The 20396-nt window shown below is 36.1% G+C and overlaps 1 protein-coding gene across 3 annotated transcripts in view; it reads right to left on the bottom strand.

Annotated features, from left to right (window-relative positions):
• STAT4 (signal transducer and activator of transcription 4) overlaps positions 1 to 20396 on the bottom strand; it is a 99183-nt gene that overhangs the window by 23487 nt on the left and 55300 nt on the right. For 2 of the 3 annotated variants that reach the window (XM_043445737.1, XM_043445736.1), the window contains exons 4-13: positions 17381 to 17479; positions 14787 to 14879; positions 13793 to 13871; positions 11063 to 11148; positions 9044 to 9195; positions 7098 to 7256; positions 6207 to 6299; positions 2223 to 2282; positions 1898 to 1915; positions 1715 to 1808 (exon numbers count right to left, since the gene is read on the bottom strand). In XM_043445737.1, the coding sequence (XP_043301672.1) occupies positions 1715 to 1808; positions 1898 to 1915; positions 2223 to 2282; positions 6207 to 6299; positions 7098 to 7256; positions 9044 to 9195; positions 11063 to 11148; positions 13793 to 13871; positions 14787 to 14879; positions 17381 to 17479 (933 nt within the window). The remainder of the gene's footprint in view (positions 1 to 1714; positions 1809 to 1897; positions 1916 to 2222; positions 2283 to 6206; positions 6300 to 7097; positions 7257 to 9043; positions 9196 to 11062; positions 11149 to 13792; positions 13872 to 14786; positions 14880 to 17380; positions 17480 to 20396) is intronic. The other variant, XM_043445738.1, reaches the window with a different exon arrangement.

Below are 20396 nucleotides of genomic sequence, written 5' to 3'. Positions count from 1 at the left end.
ATTCTCAATGCCTATGAAATCATGTTTAACACACAGGCCTGGGGAAATAGACACGGGCCAGTATGCACAAGGCGTGGTGAGCTATTAAATGCCATGAGAGGAGAAAACAACAAAATGTTCATGACATAGACTACTCGGTGGGAAAATAGGACGGAAAACAATGTGTACAATCTGATCCATTTAAAAAAAGAATATATACATATACATATTATATAGTGTAAGTGTTAGTCGCTCAGTCGTGTCCAACTCTTTGCGACCCCATGGACTGTGGCTCGCCAGGTTCTTTGGTCCTTGGAATTCTCCAGGCAAGAATACTGGAGTGGGTAGCCATTCCCTTCTCCAGAAGATCTTCCCAACCCAGGGGTCAAACCCAGGTCTCCTGCATTGCAGGCAGATTCTTTCCTGTCTGAGCCACCAGGGAAGCTGTCTATATATGTACACACATATTTACATATATATATGAATGAAAATGCAAAAATAAGGATGTAAATAGTGTTATGTCAAGGTGTCAAGGTGTTGGGATCATATAGGTGGTTTTTAATTTTTAAAATTTTGCTTTGCTGATTTTCTATATTTGCTTTGGTATTAAAAAGTGATGAAAGGTATTATATAAAAGGTAATATATATGAAAATGCTTTGCAAATAGAAAAGCATCATGAAAACTAAAGTTTTGTTATTTTATATTTTATCCTTCCTGGAATAGAGACTCAACCACTTTTTGGTATGTTTCTTGTCCTTCCTTTTTCAAATGACTCTTTTGGAAGACAGGTATCTCTAAATTAAGAGCCTTTTATGGCTTCACTTATTAGCAAACATGGGCCATTATTGAAAGTTTCTTGAGAATAGGAATTGAACTTAAGCAAAAAGAGTGCTAGTTGTAAAAATATATATATAATCACTCATCATTACATTTAATTGATTTAGTAGTCTCATACAGAGGGATTCAAGGATTCACACAAAAACAAAATAAAAACTGAACACCAGTATAAATATTTGTATGCAGCTATCTTTCAGTTAACATAAATTTTATCTTTTAGAAAGTAGATCTTTTGAGGCTGCTTCAGTGGTGTCCCAACATTCAGGTGAGGTACCTTCTCAATGCTAATAAGCCAGGTGAGTAACATGTTTTTTGCTAGACAAGCAATAGGACATTTGGAAATCTAAGAACTATGCAAAGAATTAGAAAGGAAGCAGGAAGAGAACTCTAGGTTAAGAGGAAGTGGTAAAACAAGAAGTAACAGGATGAGGCTGGGTCAGAAGCTTTCTAGAAATGCCAAGGCCAACTGTGTGCATCTCACACCCAAAACCATCCTATTTCCCCAAGCCAATTCTCCTAAAATGACAGAGCTTTTAGACAGACATGCCATTATTGGGTATCAATTGGGGAGATTTTAAAAATGAAGCCAGGAGTGCTTATCTACTTTAAGACATATTATCTCTGTCATCATGACCAAAATATTTTGACTAATTAAGACATATGTTTAGGTACAGCATCACCATTGTTAGGAACTCAGACCTTCTGAGTTAAGGTTCAATTTTTTTTTAACCACTTTTAATTCTTCAAAGATGGCATGTTTTATTTCTCAATATGATCCTTAATTCACATAAGAAACACTAAAGAACAAAACACATTAAATTATAAGGTCTATTAGTTTAGATGTGTCTGATTTGGAGGGGTGGGGGGGATCTTGGGTCATTTCACTGCTCAACTCACCAAATGTCGAAATTCTACAGACAGACTCCCGTTGGAAGATTCTTCAATGGACATGGCTTTGACATGAGTTCCACAAAGTACAAATCTTCGATTGCTAGAGAGGAAATCTTAGCTATTTACAATGGTCTCAGGTAAAAATGTATTTATGGGCACAACAAAAAAATTCTAAAGTAAATGTCTTACCTTAGAGTTGAAGCATTCCTGTAAAACCAAGAAGATTCTTTAAAATGAGTTATTTAATAGATCTAAAAAAAGATTTTTCTATGCAACTTTAGAGGATGAGGATAGTATATAAAATTTCATTTCATGTCTTTATAGTAAAATTTTTAAAGTCAGTCTTCATTGGAGTTCTGTTAAAGGTTTGAACTTTAAAGTCAAATATTGAAGTACATTGATATGTAATGTGAGAGAAGTAAATTTAAAAGTTAAAAATTATTCTATAAAATAAGGACAATTCTTCTTAAAAAGTCTTACAATTTCATGTTTCAAAATGAAATTAGAAACTTACTTGTCAATTGATGCTTTCACCTTTACCTGATAATTTAGTTCTGGTAATTTTATTAGCAGTCTGGAAAAAACACATAAAGAATTAAAGATAAAAATTTTCATGGCTAAAAGCCTTTTTATATTTAAAGATTTAAATACATTTATGCCACATATATATAAATCAAGCTCACATTATTTCCAGTCATGTTAGTGTGCTTTAAAAATGTCCAATTCCTCTTTACTTTGCCGTTTTACTAATATTGACATCACCCACTTAATAGAACACATATTTGGAAAGTATTTCCATATTGCTTCAGTTGATGTGTATTGGATAATGCATTGGCTAGATCAGAAAAATAGCTATATATTTTGGCTAAAGCCTAAATTTGGGTTAGACATATAAATAGAAGAAAAAACTTTTGTAAATCTATTTATGTGGATTCATTTAATTCTCATATTATAAAAAAATGGTAAGCTTAGTAAAATTAAATGTTTTGATAACTGTTTTATGGTAAAATACTGAGAAAGACTAGGACCCTGATAGAATATGGAAAATTCCACTTCAAATACATTTGTAGACTTTAAAGATATTACATGTAAGTAACAGCAAAAATTTTTTAACTGAAAAAGCCCTAACCTCACACAAACAAATGATTAAAGGTCAGAATAACAATTCCTTTAATTCTTTCAGGGATCACCTTCAGTTCAGTTCAGTCACTCAGTCGTGTCCGACTCTTTGCGACCCCATGAATCACAGCACGCCAGGCCTCCCTGTCCATCACAAACTCCCAGAGTTTACTCAAACTCATGCCCATCGAGTCGGTGATGCCATCCAGCCATCTCATCCTCTGTCATCCCCTTCTCCTCCTGCCCCCAATCCCTCCCAGCACCAGGGTCTTTTCCAATGAGTCAACTCTTCCCATGAGGTGGCCAAAGTATTAGAGTTTCATCTTCAGCATCAGTCCTTCCAATGAACACCCAGGACTTATCTCCTTCAGGATGGACTGGTTGTATCTCCTTGCAGTCCAAGGGACTCTCAAGAGTCTTTTCCAACACCACAGTTCAAAAGCATCAATTTTTCAGTGCTCAGCTTTCTTCACAGTCCAACTCTCACATCCATACATGACCACTGGAAAAACTATAGCCTTGACCAGACGGACCTTTGCTGGCAAAGTAATGTCTCTGCTTTTTTATTTTTTTTTTTGAATTTTTTTTCATTTATTTTTATTAGTTGGAGGCTAATTACTTTACAGTATTGTAGTGGTTTTTGCCATACATTGACATGTGTCTCTGCTTTTTAATATGCTATCTAGGTTGGTCATAACTTTCCTTCCAAGGAGGAAGCATCTTTTAATTTCATGGCTACAGTCATCATCTGCAGTGATTTTGGAGCCCCCCAAAATAAAGTCTGACACTGTTTCCACTGTCTCCCCATCTATTTCCTATGAGGTGATGGGACCAGATGCCATGATCTTAGTTTTCTGAATGTTAAGCTTTAAGCCAACTTTTTCACTCTCCTCTTTCACTTTCATCAAGAGGCTTTTTAGTTCCTCTTCACTTTCTGCCATATGGGTGGTGTCATCTGCATTTCTGAGGTTATTGATATTTCTCCCGGCAATCTTGATTCCAGCTTGTGCTTCTTCCAGCCCAGCGTTTCTCATGACGCCCGGCATTTCTGCATATAAGTTAAATAAGCAGGGTGACAATATACAGCCTTGACGTACTCCTTTTCCTATTTGGAAGCAGTCTGTTGTTCCATGTCCAGTTCTAACTGTTGCTTCCTGACCTGCATACAGGCTTCTCAAGAGGCAGGGCAGGTGTCTGGTGGTACCTCCTTAGCTTTCCCCGATTTTTCTAAGCTGTGCCCTCTGACATAACCTCTCTGCAGGTTCAGTTCAGTTACAGAGGTATTCATTCAGTCATTCACTTACTCATTCATTTACACGTACACTCATCCCAAACATTGTTTATTCACTCAGCTGCACTGAGCTTCTTATATAAACCCAATACAGCCCCCGGCAGTGGGAAACTGGCATAATGAAGATTAAGGAAGGAGCAGAGTAGACATGGAGATACATCACAGGAAGAAGTCCAGCTAAACAGATGAAATTTAAAGGATGGTGATAAGCAACTGATTGACATTCGAGAAATATAATCACAGATAACAAACAACCCAAACAAAACAAAAAGAATGTATCAAGGTTTCTTAAAAATCCTGCCAGAATTGGTTTTGGGGTTTGGGATATAATGATATAGCTGCTGCTAGTGAGGAAGTCATATGAAGTAAGATGAAATGATTTCCCTTTTTGCCTTCCTCTCTATCCTGGATCAGGAAGGATCTGACTCACTGCTAACTGCTGACGACAAAAGGGAGTCCCATGTCACCTCTTTCCTTTGAAATAGGAGGATGGAATGCTTTGGTAGAGTGGGGTTTTAGGAAAAATCTTGAATACTAAGTAAAGAATCAGCTGTCAAGACAATGGGGGAACTGGGTACAGAAAAGAAGAATGGGGACTGAACAGCTAGATGGAAGAGGAGGGCAGAATACCCTTGCCAGGCACTAACGGTCTATGGCTCTGGCAGTCAGTTTAAACAGCATGCTAGGTGATGCCCATTCAAGGACCTCTTCCACTCAGAGTTCTTTGCTGAGCAAGCCTACTTATCTTCCCTTTTGCCCCAGAGAACATCTTGGACTGAATATATCATATAGGGGTGTCTCAAGGGAAAGCAGGATATATGCACCACCCTTCTATCCTATTTCCCTTTAGTGTTACAATTTTCTGGGCTGTATAGAGATGTGGGGATGAGAAAGGAATACATTTGAAAATTATAAAATTTTAAAAAGGAACCGGGTTTCTGCCTTTTATTTTTGTTTCTTAGTGTTGTGGTGCAAATTCACACAAAGGAAATGATTCAGAATTTCAAGTAGGGTTTCTGAAATGCAAATGAAAGACAGATGCCTTCCTTTTAAAAATGAAGTTCCTAGGTGATGGATGTCAACTAAACTTATTGAAATCATCATTATGCCATTTATGCACATTAAGTCTTTATGTTTAAACTTATACAGTGTTGTATGTTAATATGTCTCGATAAAATGAAACTGAACAAAAGTGGAGTTTCAACAGTGACCTGTGACCAGGGATGCTATCATGGGATCTTAACTACCATCTACCATGGCATCACAACCTCTTGTACTGGTCTGGAATTTCAGTTTTCCAGAGATGACCTAGTGATTAGGAATTTAAAGCTTTGGGACTTAGAGACTGAGGCATGATGAAAATCTTTGAAAGTCTGAAGTCAAACTCATTATTTTAAAACTGTCATTAGGAAAGTTGTATGTGTTAGTTTGCTCATGAAAATGAAAAGAAGCACATACATAGATAAAGCTGCAACAACATAATCATTTCTCTTTAAATCAAGTACATAATAAGGATGTGCTGGAAATCATGGTGTTGAGAGTTTTCATGGAAAATTCAATAAGCTAGTTTCTGGGTGATCACAGGTAAAGAGTTTGCCACTATATGACTGGATAGGATATTTGAACCTTCCAACCTGTCCCAATCTATCTTCTCGATTCTCTCTCCCTGCTCCCCATGCTTATAGAACAGTGACTCCTTATTTTAGAAAGTCCTTATTTCTGATAGTTTCACTCTCACACCCCTGCTCTTCCCTCAAGGTCCTTCCTCCCAGTGACTGCAAGGCATTCTCTAGGCTCCCCAGTCTTCTCTCAAGTCAATCTTCTGAGCAGTTAATCCCATGTCATCCGAAACTGTGATTTCATACTTTCATGCTAATAACTCTCATGTCCTCATCTTCATTGTTCCACTCTTTATAAGCAGGGCTCTCACCTTAATATTTCTGTGGGTATTTAATTTACCATAGTTGGGCATGCAGGAGGCACTCAATAAAGAATAGTTGCATGAAAGCCACATTGAAAGAAATGAGCCTTAATTACACATTGACCATAGTACCATAAATAAGAAACAATAGAATACATTCTGCCTACCTTAGCTTTACAGTAAACTGGATGAGAGTCTTAAGTACCATTGGCCTCTGAGGGTGGGTTGGCATGCATGGCTGTCGTTCAACCACAAATGAGCTGGGGTCAAAGGAAATAGAGCGTGTCATTTGAAAACACTGAAGACATTGACAGGCTGAAAACCATAGAGTAGTAGGCTGCTGTCCTCTTATAAAATCCAAATTTTCTACACTTATAAGACATTCAAACTCCCATTAGGCTCAAATCTCTCCAAGACTTCACAGAAATAATTACCAAGAGATGGGAAATGCCTAAAGATTTCCCTAAGTAACAACAGTAAATAATTCTTAATTATTATGTTTAGGTCAAGAAGAAAAGCCCCAGTCTCTTTTTATCATAATAAACATCAAGTAGAAAGTTAATTTCATGCCATTTTTGACCTAGATATCAGGATTTCTGGTACACAGTAATATTTTTTTCTTTAGATGAGCTTATAAACATAAACATATTCTCCACCCTTCATTTCTTGAATATGTATTGATACTTGAGTAGAAATCCTTGAAATCTTTTTTCTAAAATATGAAAAATGAACTTTGGGTGGGCAGCGTGGTCACTCATGAAAAACTGGGTTAAGTGATAGAAGAAGTATTGATGAATAAACAGTGATGAGTAAAAATGTTTCTGGAACTCTCTGGAGCTTTATTCACTGCACCCTAAAGCTCACTGTCTAACACTTCTCTCCCATTCCTTCACCTGAACACCAAAAGCCAACCAGGGTGTCCTCCCAACTACACAGAACTGAAGCTGCCAGGAGGCATCTAAATGGATAACACTCGACTAACTCTCTTTTTTTAAGCTGAAGTATAGTTGATGTACAATTTGTTTAAGTTATGGGTGTAGAGCAAAGCGTTGACTTACTTCTTAAAGAGGTTGTAGATCAAGAAGGTGACTCTTTCTAGCAGATGTGCTCTTTGCAATGGGATGGGATCTCCTTCGTATGTCATTTTCGTAGATTGCTCCTCTAATTTCTCCAACTGCCTTCTGAGTTGGAACAGACTTTCTGCCAACAGTGTAAAGCTATTGAACAGTCAATGAAAAATGCAGATAGTTTTTTTCTACTAAACTCCACCATTTAAACTATTTAGCAAGTATTACTAAATAATTATTAAATTAATTGGTAATTTAATTCCGTTAGATTAGTGACAGTGTTTTTTTGTGTTTATTTTCCTTACTCAGCTTTTCTCTGAAATGCTTGATGGATGTTAACTGTTTTCAATGTTTTAAATTTTTTACCTTCAGTTTTAGACAAGAAATCATTTAGAAAATTTTGTGAATGTCTAGATTGAAATTCCTTTGTTTTTAAAGTATTTTTATGTATTTGGCTTCACTGGGTCTTAGTTGTGGCACACAGGGTCTTTAGTTGCAGCATATGGGAATTAGTTCCCCAACCAGGGATCAAATCCCGGCCCCCTGCATTGGGAGCACAGAGTCTTAGCCACCAGATCACTAGGAAAGTCCCCCCAAATTCTTTTTAATTATCTTTTTAAAAAAGTCTATTAGACACATATATTTTTAAAAGATGGTACTCACTAAAGGGCAAAGAGAGCAAATTCAAAACTTTAAAAACACATCTTATGAAGAATCTTATGTGTAAGAATACTGATGGAAAAAATAATGTGACCCCCCATATATATTTATACAAGTCCTAAGTATTAACCAAAAGATTGTCAATGGACCTTTCTGAAGAAAATTATCTGCTTAGAGTTTTACACCTTGGATCTCACTTAAGAAATGGAGGTGGCAGCTTGGGCTGGAAGTCTGGGAAAGGGGGAGATTGAAAGGCATGCAGAAAGGGCCTCCAACTAAGAGGAGGCAGAAGTCTCATCACACTTACTAAGTCCATGTGCCCTGACAGCAGCTCTTTCTAAAGTTTATTCCCCATAACATGGTAGAAAGAAGTGTCAACCCCTTACTGAATTTGGTATAAGCACCATTTCTGCTCTGCTCTCTATTCCTCCCTTTGTTATCTTGTTTTCACAACAGTGAGGTTAGTAAATCAAAATATTTCCCCAAGGAAATCAATAAATTTTTAAAAGCACCCAATTACTTTTCTTGAGAAGTAGTCCTGGAGTGCAGAGTTTTTAGTGCAAGTGTGCCCAGTTTCTATGTGTTTTCATCGCATTGGATTGCACCCCTGGAAAGCAATTTTCGATTCAATCAAAAAATTTCCTTCTTTTTCATTATATTTTCTAATTGCTCCTTCACTCAGAGAATTTTCTTTTGCACTGATGAAGGGGGAAACCCTATAAACCTCTGTTTAGTACAAAGGATAATATCTGTACATGATTGTGTGCATGTGTACACTGGCAGCGGATGCCATATTGTATTAGGCACTTGAGATTTGTCATTTATCTACAAAAACAGATCACTTTGTTAAAAACACAAAATTAATGCTTAGTTTTATGTTGACATCTTAAGATACACATTTTAAAAATGAGATAGAGTGTTTGAAGCCAGTGCTGCGCATGCTTTTCAAGAAAGTGTATTTATTGATGATTTGAAAAAAATTCATTTGAGTCTTTTAAGACTGACATATTGACATATTATATAGGAGAAAATAAGCAATTCTTATGCATTCTACAGATTTCTGTAGATGCTTTATTTTTCTCCCCAAAGGAATGGGAATTAAGAACACTTAGACAATTACATCTATTTGTATTCAAGAGTTCCAGCTGCTCATAAGCCATCAACAAGCTGAATGAACTGAGCTGAGGTCTAAGCCTGCATTCTCCAGCTCAGTGACACTGAAGCTGTGTGTGTATTTCCTGTGGTTTTCACTAGAAACTAAAGTCAGCGCGTTTTACCAGTTTTGAAGCTGGTCAAGCCCATTGTGGAGTGGACCTCCAATGCAGGCGATTTGCTGTCGCCTCTTCCAGTCTTGCAGCTCCTCCACCAGCATGCTGTTCATTAACAAGTCCGTCTCATTCACTATTTGTGTCATCTTACTCAGGGCTTCCTAAAAACAAAAGTGACTACTGAGAAGATTCTTTTGACAACACAACCGAAGTCAGTCACAATTCAATCTAGAAAACAGTCTGCCCAACCTGGGAGATAAAACTTTGGGTTAAAATTTTGACCAAATATTTTACCAAATACTACCTTCTATTTGCCATAGGACTACCTTTTCACATAATTAAATTATTGCAATTCAATAACATCATGAAGAAAAAACTATGATCACAGTTAACATTCTCATAATATCTCACAGAAGTCTCATATCATTAATATAAATATGTTGAATTTGTAACTCCTGTGACAATATTGAATCCTGTAGTCATAAAAGCCATTTATTTGCTTCTTAAAAAGCCATTTATAAATTAAATTTACATTCTTATAAATATCTTAATGCATTAATTCTTAAATGTACTGACTAAAATTTGAGCCTCTCTCTGTTAGTTTTTGGGCTTCTCAGTTGGCCCGAGTAAAGAATCTGCCTGCTAATGCAGGAGACTTAAGAGACGCAGGCTTGATCCCTGAGTTGGGAAGATCGCTGGAGGAGGGCACAGCAACCCTCTCCAGTAATCTTGCCTGGAGAACCCCATGGACAGAGGAGCCTGGCCCAGCTGTAGTTCATAGGGTCACAAACAGTCAGACACAACTCAAGCATAACACACACACACATTAGTTTTTATTACCACTTTATCTGGGTTTGGGGAAGCATAGTGGAAGAGGATAATTTTCAAAGGCTTAGGGATTAGAAGATGTGAATTTCTACCCTGGCTTGGCCACAGGCTATGTAAATTTGAGCAAGTCATTTTACTTTGCTTTCTCATCTATACAGTCAGATGAATGGACTGAATTATTTCTGAGGTTCCCCTTCTCCTTAAAATCTTAAGATAGCATGCATAAAATGTATAGCATAGATTCATTATGTACAAAAGTATTGAGCTTATCTTGGGTTAAATATTTACATATTTAAAATCTGATATATAGTTGTTTAAGTTTACAATTGATTTAGGGTGAAAATATTTGTGCTTACACAAATTCCTGCACAAAAAAGTGAAACCAAACTTATATAAATAAACTATCGATTTCAGTAACTGGTTAATTTCAGTTGTGTCTCTTTCCAAAGAGAGGTAGAATTGAAATAGAGATATTTCCCCTCTTTTAAAATATTTTATTGAGCCAGAAAAATATTCTTATTCTCCTTGGGAAGAGATGAGATTGAATATGTTCAGGATTCAGTGGACTATCCTGAAATCTACAAAATTATTTAGTATAATGTCATTTCTCATAATAGAAACTGGGACACATTTCTGCAATAAAATTTTAGTAGTCATCAAGTAATATCTTAATTATACATATACAGTAGAACCCATCTCAGCATATTAAGTACAGCAACTAAAACAGTCATGTCTGAAATAATGGCAAATAAAAACTGGGTAAAATGTTCACCTTGAAATTAATGGTAGCTATAGTATAGGTCTGCCTCCAATGCAGGAGACCCGGGTTCAATCCCTGGGTTGGGAAGATCCCCTGGAGAAGGAAATGGTAACCCACTCCAGTATTCTTGCCTGGAGAATCCCATGGACGGAGGAGCCTGGTAGGCTACAGTCTACGGGGTCGCAAAGAGTCAGACACGACTGAGCGACTTCACTTTCACTTTCTTCTATAGTACAGGTACCACATGAGCAGAATAAATAGACTCTAGAGAGAGTCTGATTTGTAAACTTAGGTAGAGAAGCATGGCAAACAGTATGATACTCGTCCTAGAAACACTGCATAAATGGAATTGATAAAATCAAAGAGCTTCATTTCAGTAGGACTAGATGCAGAAAAAGGAGAAAAGTAGACAAAAGGCCAAATTAGAGTTCTTCACTAGCCTTTCTTTTGAAGTCCAGGCTGTTCAGCATTTCCTGCAGAGTTAGAACTTCCTGATTCATTAGGGCACTGTTCTTGTCACCCTGGTCTGTGAAGAAGAGATCAGATTTAGAGCCCTCTCCAAGGAAAAGGTCTCTGTCCTGAAAGCCAAGCTGGCTGTATCCTGCCACCCTAAGATCCAGGATGTAAGAGCAGAAATGGGGCCATTAGTGATGAGCTTGGAAGTAAATCCCTGACTGCTCATATTGCCAGGAAGGATTACATCCAAGCATGCCAGAGATGAACTCTATCTTATAGACCTTGAGAGAACACCATTCTTCACAGTATTCCTTTTAGGGGCCGGGAGAGAGGAGATACAACGTTTTTATAACAGATTCTTCATTAGATCATCTCTACGTTGATAATGACCTTGGCTGGTTGGCATGTGTAAGAAAAGAAGGGGTCTTTGTGCCCATGATTAAATCATATTGACCCCTCCTGATGTCTTGACTCAATCTCCTGCAAGGGTTGTACTTTTATACACAGTCTCATGAACTAATAATGACTAAATCCTTTAATTTCTCTTTTTCTTTGCAAAACAAGCTAGACTCACAGTGAAACCAGAAGTGGGAGTTGCAAATTAAGAAAAATCTCTGGCTGAAAAAACCCCAAATGATTTATCCTCTTAAATGGAAAAAGTACAAGAAACATCATATTGTTTAATTTTAACTTAAAAATGTGTTGGTATATAGTAAGTGACTATTTATACCAACTGTTCATGTATCTAAATGAAGGCCTAACTGTTCATATATCTAAATGAAGGCCTGGAACACTGATAGGGCTTCAGTAATTGTGAAGAAGAGGCTCTTGAACAATGCTGTGGCAAATTTCTCCACAAAATAGCACTGGTCTCCAAGTATTTCTGGCTGTATTAATTCACAAATTCACTAACTCCTAGATCCCATGTATAGCACACTCTTGCTTAGACAGCATTTTATCAACTCAAAACTTAATTAGCTAATACTTTTCATTCTTCACCAGCAAGGATATAACTTGTTTCCCATGTATCTTTCATTTCACTTAAAACATTTCCTTTCACTTATAACCAATAAAATAAATACTTGGTGATTAAAGTGATAAAATAATCATTTTTATTCTTCATACTGCTTATGAAGTACTGAAAGATATTAAAGTAACTAATTGTAACATAAGTTCAAAATAATGTTATTGTTATAATGTATTTTATTGTATTCTAATTAATAAAATTGGTAGTTCACATATGAAATTTAGAGTGAGGCTGCTTTCAATGAACTGTAATGGTTGATTAAATGTGCAGTTGTTCTAAACCTTTTTAAGGTCATGGACCCCTTTGATAATCTGGTGAAACCTGTGTTGTGTGAATTTCTCCAAAGGAAAAAAATTTGTACATACAAACAATTATGCATGCACAAAAACTGTACACACAATTGTGCATACAAATTCATGAACATACTTATAATCATAACATAATAATAATCAACATTTCATGGGAGTCAAGATATTCTGAAGGTGCCAGGAGAACATGTCACATCTCACCTATGCCAGGAAAAACTAATATCCTCTCTTTTAAATATTAGATAGGAAGTTGATAAGCATTTGATCACAATCATCCATATTACTTCCTTCCAGATAAATTTTAAGCTAGCATTTCAATAGTTAAGGATGATTTTGTAAATCATCTATAAAAAGAATTTATATCTAATGTGTTTTTAAAAATTATTTTAAAATAATTTTAGAATTGCTAGAAGTTACGAAAAATAGTATAGAGTTCCCATATAGACTTCACACAGCTTCCTCTAATGTCTTACATAACCATAGTACAATGGTCAAAGCCAGTAGATTAACACTGGTACAGTCCTATTAACTAATCTAGACCTGATTAAAATTTCTCTAATTGTTCTATTAATTGCAGCACACTTTTAGTGACCAATCTATTATTACTTGTAAATCTTAGATCTTTGCAAATATTCTCATTCTTTCCTTACATTTCTTTAAAAACACCTAATTGTAAACAACCTCAATATTTAACCACAAAGAAATAGTGAAATAAATTGCAGTGTCCTTACATTTGGATATTTATATAATTATTGAAATTATGTGTGTGAAGATTTTTTTTAATGTGAGGAAATATATAAAATAAAAGTTTAGCTTAAAATACTATTCAAAAACTACATGCAAGATGATTTCATTTTTTGTAAATAAATCTCTGTGGATGTATTTTGAACATGTAGGCAAAGGCTGGAAGAAAATATACTAACATTTTAATGGTGTTATATACCTAGATAGCAGAATTTTGTGTGATTTTTAAATTTTGTAATTTTTTTCTACTTTCCCTACAGTGAATAACATTTCTACTTTTAATTTTAAAAATTATAGTAAAAAACTCACCTAGAGATAATATAGTAATTTCCTGATCATAATAGACAATTATTATTCCTTTTCTTAGTTGTAATAACAATATTTTGATTCTACAGGAAAACGTTCTTAGCTTTTGGAGAACCATTCTGATATAGGGGTTATTTCTCATGAGCTTTATAATTTGAATGGTTGGTGAAAAATACATATTTATATGAAGAGAAAAGGAGGAAGTAAACTAAATTCTCTTCTCCTGCATCCTCTCTTCAAAAAAAGGAGATTAATTTATCAATTATTTCAGGAAAGAAGAAACCCTAGTCATGTCCCTTTGTGGAATTGTAGACAAAACAAAAACTTACCCATTGTCTGAATTGTTTTATACCTGTAATCAAATTCATCTTGTAGATCTTCTAAATATTTGGTGTCTTGTTCTGTCATCTTTTTACAAAAGAAAACATACTCTGTTGTTGCAATTAATGGCGCCAATGAAACAATACCATCCATTATCAGTATTTCAAAATACACTGTTTAGTGCTTCCAATCTACAGTAATATCCCAAACTAATTATATATTATAGAACCACAATTTCTAAAGAGCTAATTCCCATGAAAACAGAATAGCTCTGGAAGAACCAGACTGAAGTTGCTCTTCCATTTTCTCTTCCTGAGTGTTTGCAAATTTCAGCATCATGTCTCTCATTTCTCAGTAAATTCCAAATGATGCTAACATCTTTTTCGTATAATGGATACTTTATCCACTTAGCTCCACATAGCTCTGTATTAATGTACCAACTATCTTTTTGTTTAAAGTCTCCTTTATCAAAGGATATAGTTTATGACAATACAGTCTAAAATTTTTCCTCTCTACCTCTTAGAAAATATTTATGCCTCCTCTGTGTCTCCTCTTCATTTCTGTCTTTGAGATTTTTGCTTTTACTCTTCCCCAAATCTAGTGATGTTTTCTGCTCAGACATAAAGATGTCAGAATCTAAGCTAAAGGCTTTTCATATAGTATTAAATCTCATGTAGTCCTCCCAAACAGCCTGTTAGAGTGGTTATCCTTACTTCTATAGATGAAGAAGCAGAGGCTTGGAGATGTAAAGTAACTTACTTGCCTGAAGCCACATGGCTTCTCACTGATAGAGACTGGTGTGATTCCACTTTTCAGTAAATTGAAGTTCAAAGCTTTCCCCAAAGAAATCTTTTCTAATATGAACATAGTGTGTGAGAGATATTTATCTTATAACAAAGTGCCCCATGATTTCTGTACACGGTAACTTTGGGCACACAAGAGAAGGTGCATAGAACGGGGGCCACTGCTCACCTTTTCTACCATCTCTAAGAGACCACTCACCTGCACACTGTTTTTAATGGCGGCCACTTTGTGCTCCACATTCCTCTGTCTTTCTGAAACTGAAGAACTTTGTAAGGATTTCTCCAGAGGTCCCTGGAAAAACATTTTGAAATTTCAACATATTAAAAAACATTTTTTATATGGACCATTTTTAAAGTCTTTATTGAATTTGTTACAATATTGCTTCTTTTTTTTTTTTAATGTTTTGGCTTATAGGCTGCAAGGCATATGGGATCTTTGCTCCCTGACCAGGGATCAAACCTGCACCCCCCCCCTGCATTGGAAGGCAAAGACTTAACCACTGGACTGCCAGCAAAATCCCTGAAACTTCAACATATTGATGAAACAGGCTTATGATGAATGTAGTATATGTAATATACTTTGAACTGAGGTCTGGATCAGTATGATATGCAATACTCTACAGCCATTAAAAACCATGCTGCAGAAAAATATTTAATGACGTACGTGTGTGTGTGCTAAGCTGCTTCAGTCATGTCTGACTCTTTTCGACCCTTACAGACTGCAGCCCACCAGGCTCCTTTGTCCATGGGATTTCCCAGGCAAGAATACTGGAGTGGGTTGCCATTTCCTCCTCCAGAGGATCTTCCCAACCCCAGGATCGAACCTGGGTCTCTTGCATCTCTTGCAGTGGCAGGTAGGTTCTTTACCACTAGCGCCACCTGGGGAGCCCTTAAGGACAGATGAGTAGTGTTAAAGTATTAAGAAATAGAGCAAAATTATAAGACACTATGTTTGTGATCTTTGTTGCTTGTGTATGTATGTATTTACTTATAAATATCTAGATATATGTATAGATATGTAAACTCAAGCACATGTGATTGGAAGAATACATACACCAAAATATTATCATTTGTTATCTTTGAACAGTGAAATTACAGATGATTTTACGGTGAAAATTTTTTTCCTATTTTTCTACATCAGACCCATGTGACTTTTGAAATTCTATAAAATGTGAAACTACATTAAGTTGTACTTGAATTCAGAATTAGGGATGTTGAACCAGCCAGGATGAAATTTATTTTTATATTGGAACAAACAGAGTTTACAAAGAATATGTAAACTGTTAGCCTGGTTAAGTATTATTGGAAAGACTAACCAGCTACTCCAAGCCATGTTTCCTGGCCACTCTAATAACCTATCTGAGTTTGTTCTTTAGATATAATGTTTACGTAGATGTCTGAGTTCAGAGAATGTCCAGAAACCCTTCACCTTACACTTGGATAGGGAGGTATGATTAGAAAGAGTGACGACTAAATAGAAAATGAGTCCCAGAACCTCAAGTGGAACCCAGGTGCTTAACTTTCAATGAAATGTTCTTTCAACTACATCACATTCTTCAGATGATTTGTAAAATTCCCTCTCTCTCATTTTGGCTCCAGTTATTTCTCTCCCTGTGTGTGCATCTCTATGTATTGTCTATTGCTTTGAAGTTTACAAACCAGTGCTTCTTTTGTGGTAGTATGTAGTACTAGAAGATTGCTTGAGGAATGATTTTGATTAGCATCTATTCAAATAAATGTTTCTAACTTGGCTGATACCTGATATATGAAGAGAACAATAACAACAATACACACTCACACACACATATATATATAATGACTAGAGATAAGAGGGCTACCAAAAAGGACAACTGAGAATATATGAAAATGTCATATATTAGTAATAGAATCTTAATTTTCATCCAAATTTTCACTGAATCAAACTATGTTTACTTTAGAAACTTACTAACTTTAGATTTTAAAATTAAAGGTGATATCATTCTTATTCACATCTAAAAAATAAGAGTAAGTTGTTAAAACCTCATAGTTCTCTAGAAACAACCATAAACTAACAGCAAGAAAATTTGAGAATTTTTAATAGTTGAAAAAAAGATACTTTTGTTGGATCTTCAAAAATAAATACAGTAGTGTGAATCACTAAATTATGCAGCATGACATTTGGAAACTTGATTATCTACATGTTCTTTCCTTTTTAAATGGAGTATTCCCAAGGCCTTCATTAACTCCTCTGCTTATTTTTGATGGGGACTCTGAATTCACTCAGTATAGTGGGATAAAATGTTCTCTAAAATATGGCAGGGCAGAGCACACTCAAACAGACAAGAAGTACTTATGGAGTTTCTGTAAGACAAAATTCCTGTTTATGGAACAGTTGGGCCTGTGGTGGAGCAAGCTGGGGAATACTGAAGGGCTTCAAGCAAGACCGTCCCTGAGCATAAACATGCTGAAAGGAACAGAGCCTGGCTGGCACGCAGGAATTTATCCAGGAAATGCTTACTCTGTCCGCAGCCGGTGCCGTAAGACCACAGACCAGAGTGAGAGCAGTGGGAACAGAAAAGAACATATAGATGAGATTCCAGGGACAAACTCTGCAAAGACTTGGTAGTTATCTCAGTAAGAAGGCAGAGAAAAGCAACTATTCAAAGATGATCCCAAGACCTTGATTCCAATTGGATGAACAGATGATGGCACCATTAATATAGATAGAAGAAGACAGCTGGAAAGAAGATTAGAATTTCTGTTTTAGAAAAATTGAGTTCTGGGTGAAAAGATTGCAACTGGAGAAAATATTACCTGAACAGGCATGTTGGCAGCAGCCAATATTCTCCTCTCTTCCCTTAAACAATTTGAAATGACCACAGCTACATGCATTGGGTTTCCATGAAATTTTCCCTGAAAAAAATTGAACAGAAACAACATAAAATCTTAAATATATACATCGCTATTTGAAGATTAAAATAATCTACCAATAAGTATGTGAAATTGTTTGGGATTTGTTTCAACTATCTATTCTATTATAAAGCCACAGAAACTTATATTGTGAGTGTAGACATCTACGTAATATATTGTTCTGTCTCCAAAAGTTATTCTTAATGATTAAAAATACTTTTTGAGCACCTCTGTAGGAAAGGCTCTGAACACACATTCAGAAGGATTGGTTTACTTTGGGCTTAGGATAAGTTCTACAAGAGTTATTTCTTTGTAAATTGTTATTAGGAACCATGGTGGTCCCAGCTGTTCATTTGTTAATCCTGTACTTCGTGACTTGTTTAACGCATTGTTTTTGGTCCCTGTTTGGTGGTCTTCATATCAACTAGCTCATAATTATGTCAGTATGCTAGAGCAACAATTCCCAGGTGGCTCAGATGGTAATGTGTCTGCCTGCAATGCAGGAGACCCAGGTTCGGTCCCTGGGTCAGGAAGATCCCTTGGAGAAGGAAATGGCAACCCACCCCAGTACTCTTGCCTGGAAAATTGCATGGATGGAGGAGCCTGGTAGGCTACAGTCCATGGGGTTGCAAAGAGTCAGACACGACTGAGTGACTTCACTTTCACTTTCATTTTTATGACATCTAAGCATATACATGTTTTATTACCAATGCTAACGGTGCAGATTTTGTAAACTGGTAGCCCGTGGGCCTAATTCAACCATAAGGTATGTTGTGTAAGTTGAAATATTGTAATTCCTTCAGGGTAGCATGTACTACCCAAAATTGCCATAATATCCATCACTGAGTGACTCAGGCACTCATTTCCTTTACCTGCTAGGCTCCCATAGGTGTCTGTGTTTTCTTGGTTTACAGGACTAATTTGAACAGCATCATTTTAGTCAATAGTGTCAAACCTTGTTACTAGACCTCTCCATGGCAGGATTAACAGGAAGCACAATAAATGTAAACAAATGCATTTATTTTTTTATTTAGTTTCCTTCCCTGTCCTCTCTGAACAAGGTGCTACTTATCCACAAAATGGCCAAAAGATCAACAGTAGAAAAGATAAAATAACAAATGACAAAGTGGAAAATTAATAATCAAAAGTAGATTGTATAGACTAGTAAATCAAAGGGTATTTCAGGGAAAGAAATGAGGTTATTGTTTGTAAACATTTTTATGGCCTTGACCATAAAATTACTACAATGTTATTAGATGATGCTTTCTAATTAGCATTTCTATTGGTAAAGTTAGGGTAAACACCAAGTATCTGGTTTCATATTCTAATACTTTCAAAACATTTTTCCCCTTTAAAATCAGAAAACTCCAAAAGAAAAAAACAAAAATGAATTGACAAAAACTCTTAAGAAATTAAAATTATCCTGTTCATTAAGCTGGGATACCAAAAATTCTGATTTCTGCATGCTAACAATTTCAGATTCTCCTTAGTTTGAATTTATTCCTGTTTTAAAATGTTCCTATCTATTGATTTTTCCCCATATACTTTCTATTGAACTCTCCAAGAAAAGCTTTGTTTTCTCATTTTGCCCTTATTTCTAAAATATTCCACTGAAAACAATTAAGGGTTTCTCCCAGGACTAGTTTGGAGGCTCTGTTATTTATGTTAAGTTGAAAGATTTTTCCATTCAAGATCAGGAGTTCCTCTAAAATCCTAAGAATCACCACTATTTGTTTTTCTCAATGTTGTAGAAGTTCTTCATTGTTGATCATTTAGATACTATCTTTCATCATTTCTCAGCTCCTTTGTCTAAATTTCTTTCTTTTTTTTCCTACTTAGACTTCTTTTACCTTCCCTTTTACATTTCAGTTTCCCCACTGTGAGGTTACATTAGTCATTTTTTTTCTGCTTTGTTAAGAACAGAGAATCACCATGTTTTTTACCCAGGCTATCTTTTCACTTTCCTTTTGTATTTTCCTAAACCTTTATCTCACTTAAATACATGAGATGAAAACATCTTATGGAAAATTGATTATTATAGATTCAAAACAAAATTAGCACTTTTTAAAATGATCAGGTAAATTTAAAAATTTTATTTTTTATTGAAGTATTGTTGATTTACAATGCTGTGTTAGTTTCAGGTGTATAGCAAAGTGATTCAGCTGAGTGTGTGTGTGTGTGTGTGTGTGTGTGTGTGTGTGTTACCAAAAGATGTAGTTATGTTCACCTTTTAGTAGTTACTGTGTATAGGGGCCACGGACACTCCTCCTCCCAGAAAGCCACAACAAAAATCAGACACAGAACAGCAGGAAGCCCACCCCTAAGAGCATGCTGGGGGCAGGAGGGAAGGCAGGGAGATCGCCCTTCTCCCAGTTGTGAGTTTCTCTTACGTGTGTGCTGTGTGCTCCGTTGCTCCGTCGTGTCCAGCTGCTCGCAGCCCCCATGGACTGTAGCTCCCCAGGCTCCTCTGTCCATGGGGGTTCTCCAAGGCAAGAATACTGAAGTGGGTTACCATGCCCTCCTCCAGGGATCAAGCCCAGGTCTCCCACATTGCAGGTGATTCTTTAGCGTCTGAGCCACCAAGTTGGAGGGAGGAAGGGAAATTACCCTTTTTCTAGTGTGTGTCTGTTTCTCTTATGTATAGGTATTGCAAATACTTTCTATCTCTGGCTGTCTTTTCACCATCTCTTAGTGTCAATAAAGAGAAGTTTTTAATTTTAGTGAAGCCAAATTTATTAATTCTTCTGTTTATGGTTAGTTTTTTACGACTTAATCTTTCCCTAATCTACAGCCATGGAGACTTTTCCCTATATATATATTGTAAGCCTTTAGAGTTTTTCCCTAATTGTAATTCACTTGGGGCTTATTAATATGAGTGGTTCCTTTCACTTTTCTCTACATGAATATTAGTTCCAACAAT

The sequence above is a fragment of the Cervus canadensis genome, chromosome 24 (genome assembly GCF_019320065.1).
Source record: "Cervus canadensis isolate Bull #8, Minnesota chromosome 24, ASM1932006v1, whole genome shotgun sequence".
Classification (NCBI taxonomy): domain Eukaryota; kingdom Metazoa; phylum Chordata; class Mammalia; order Artiodactyla; family Cervidae; genus Cervus; species Cervus canadensis.
The sequence above is the reverse complement of the archived record's forward strand: the minus strand, read 5'-3'. Positions and strand labels throughout refer to the sequence as shown.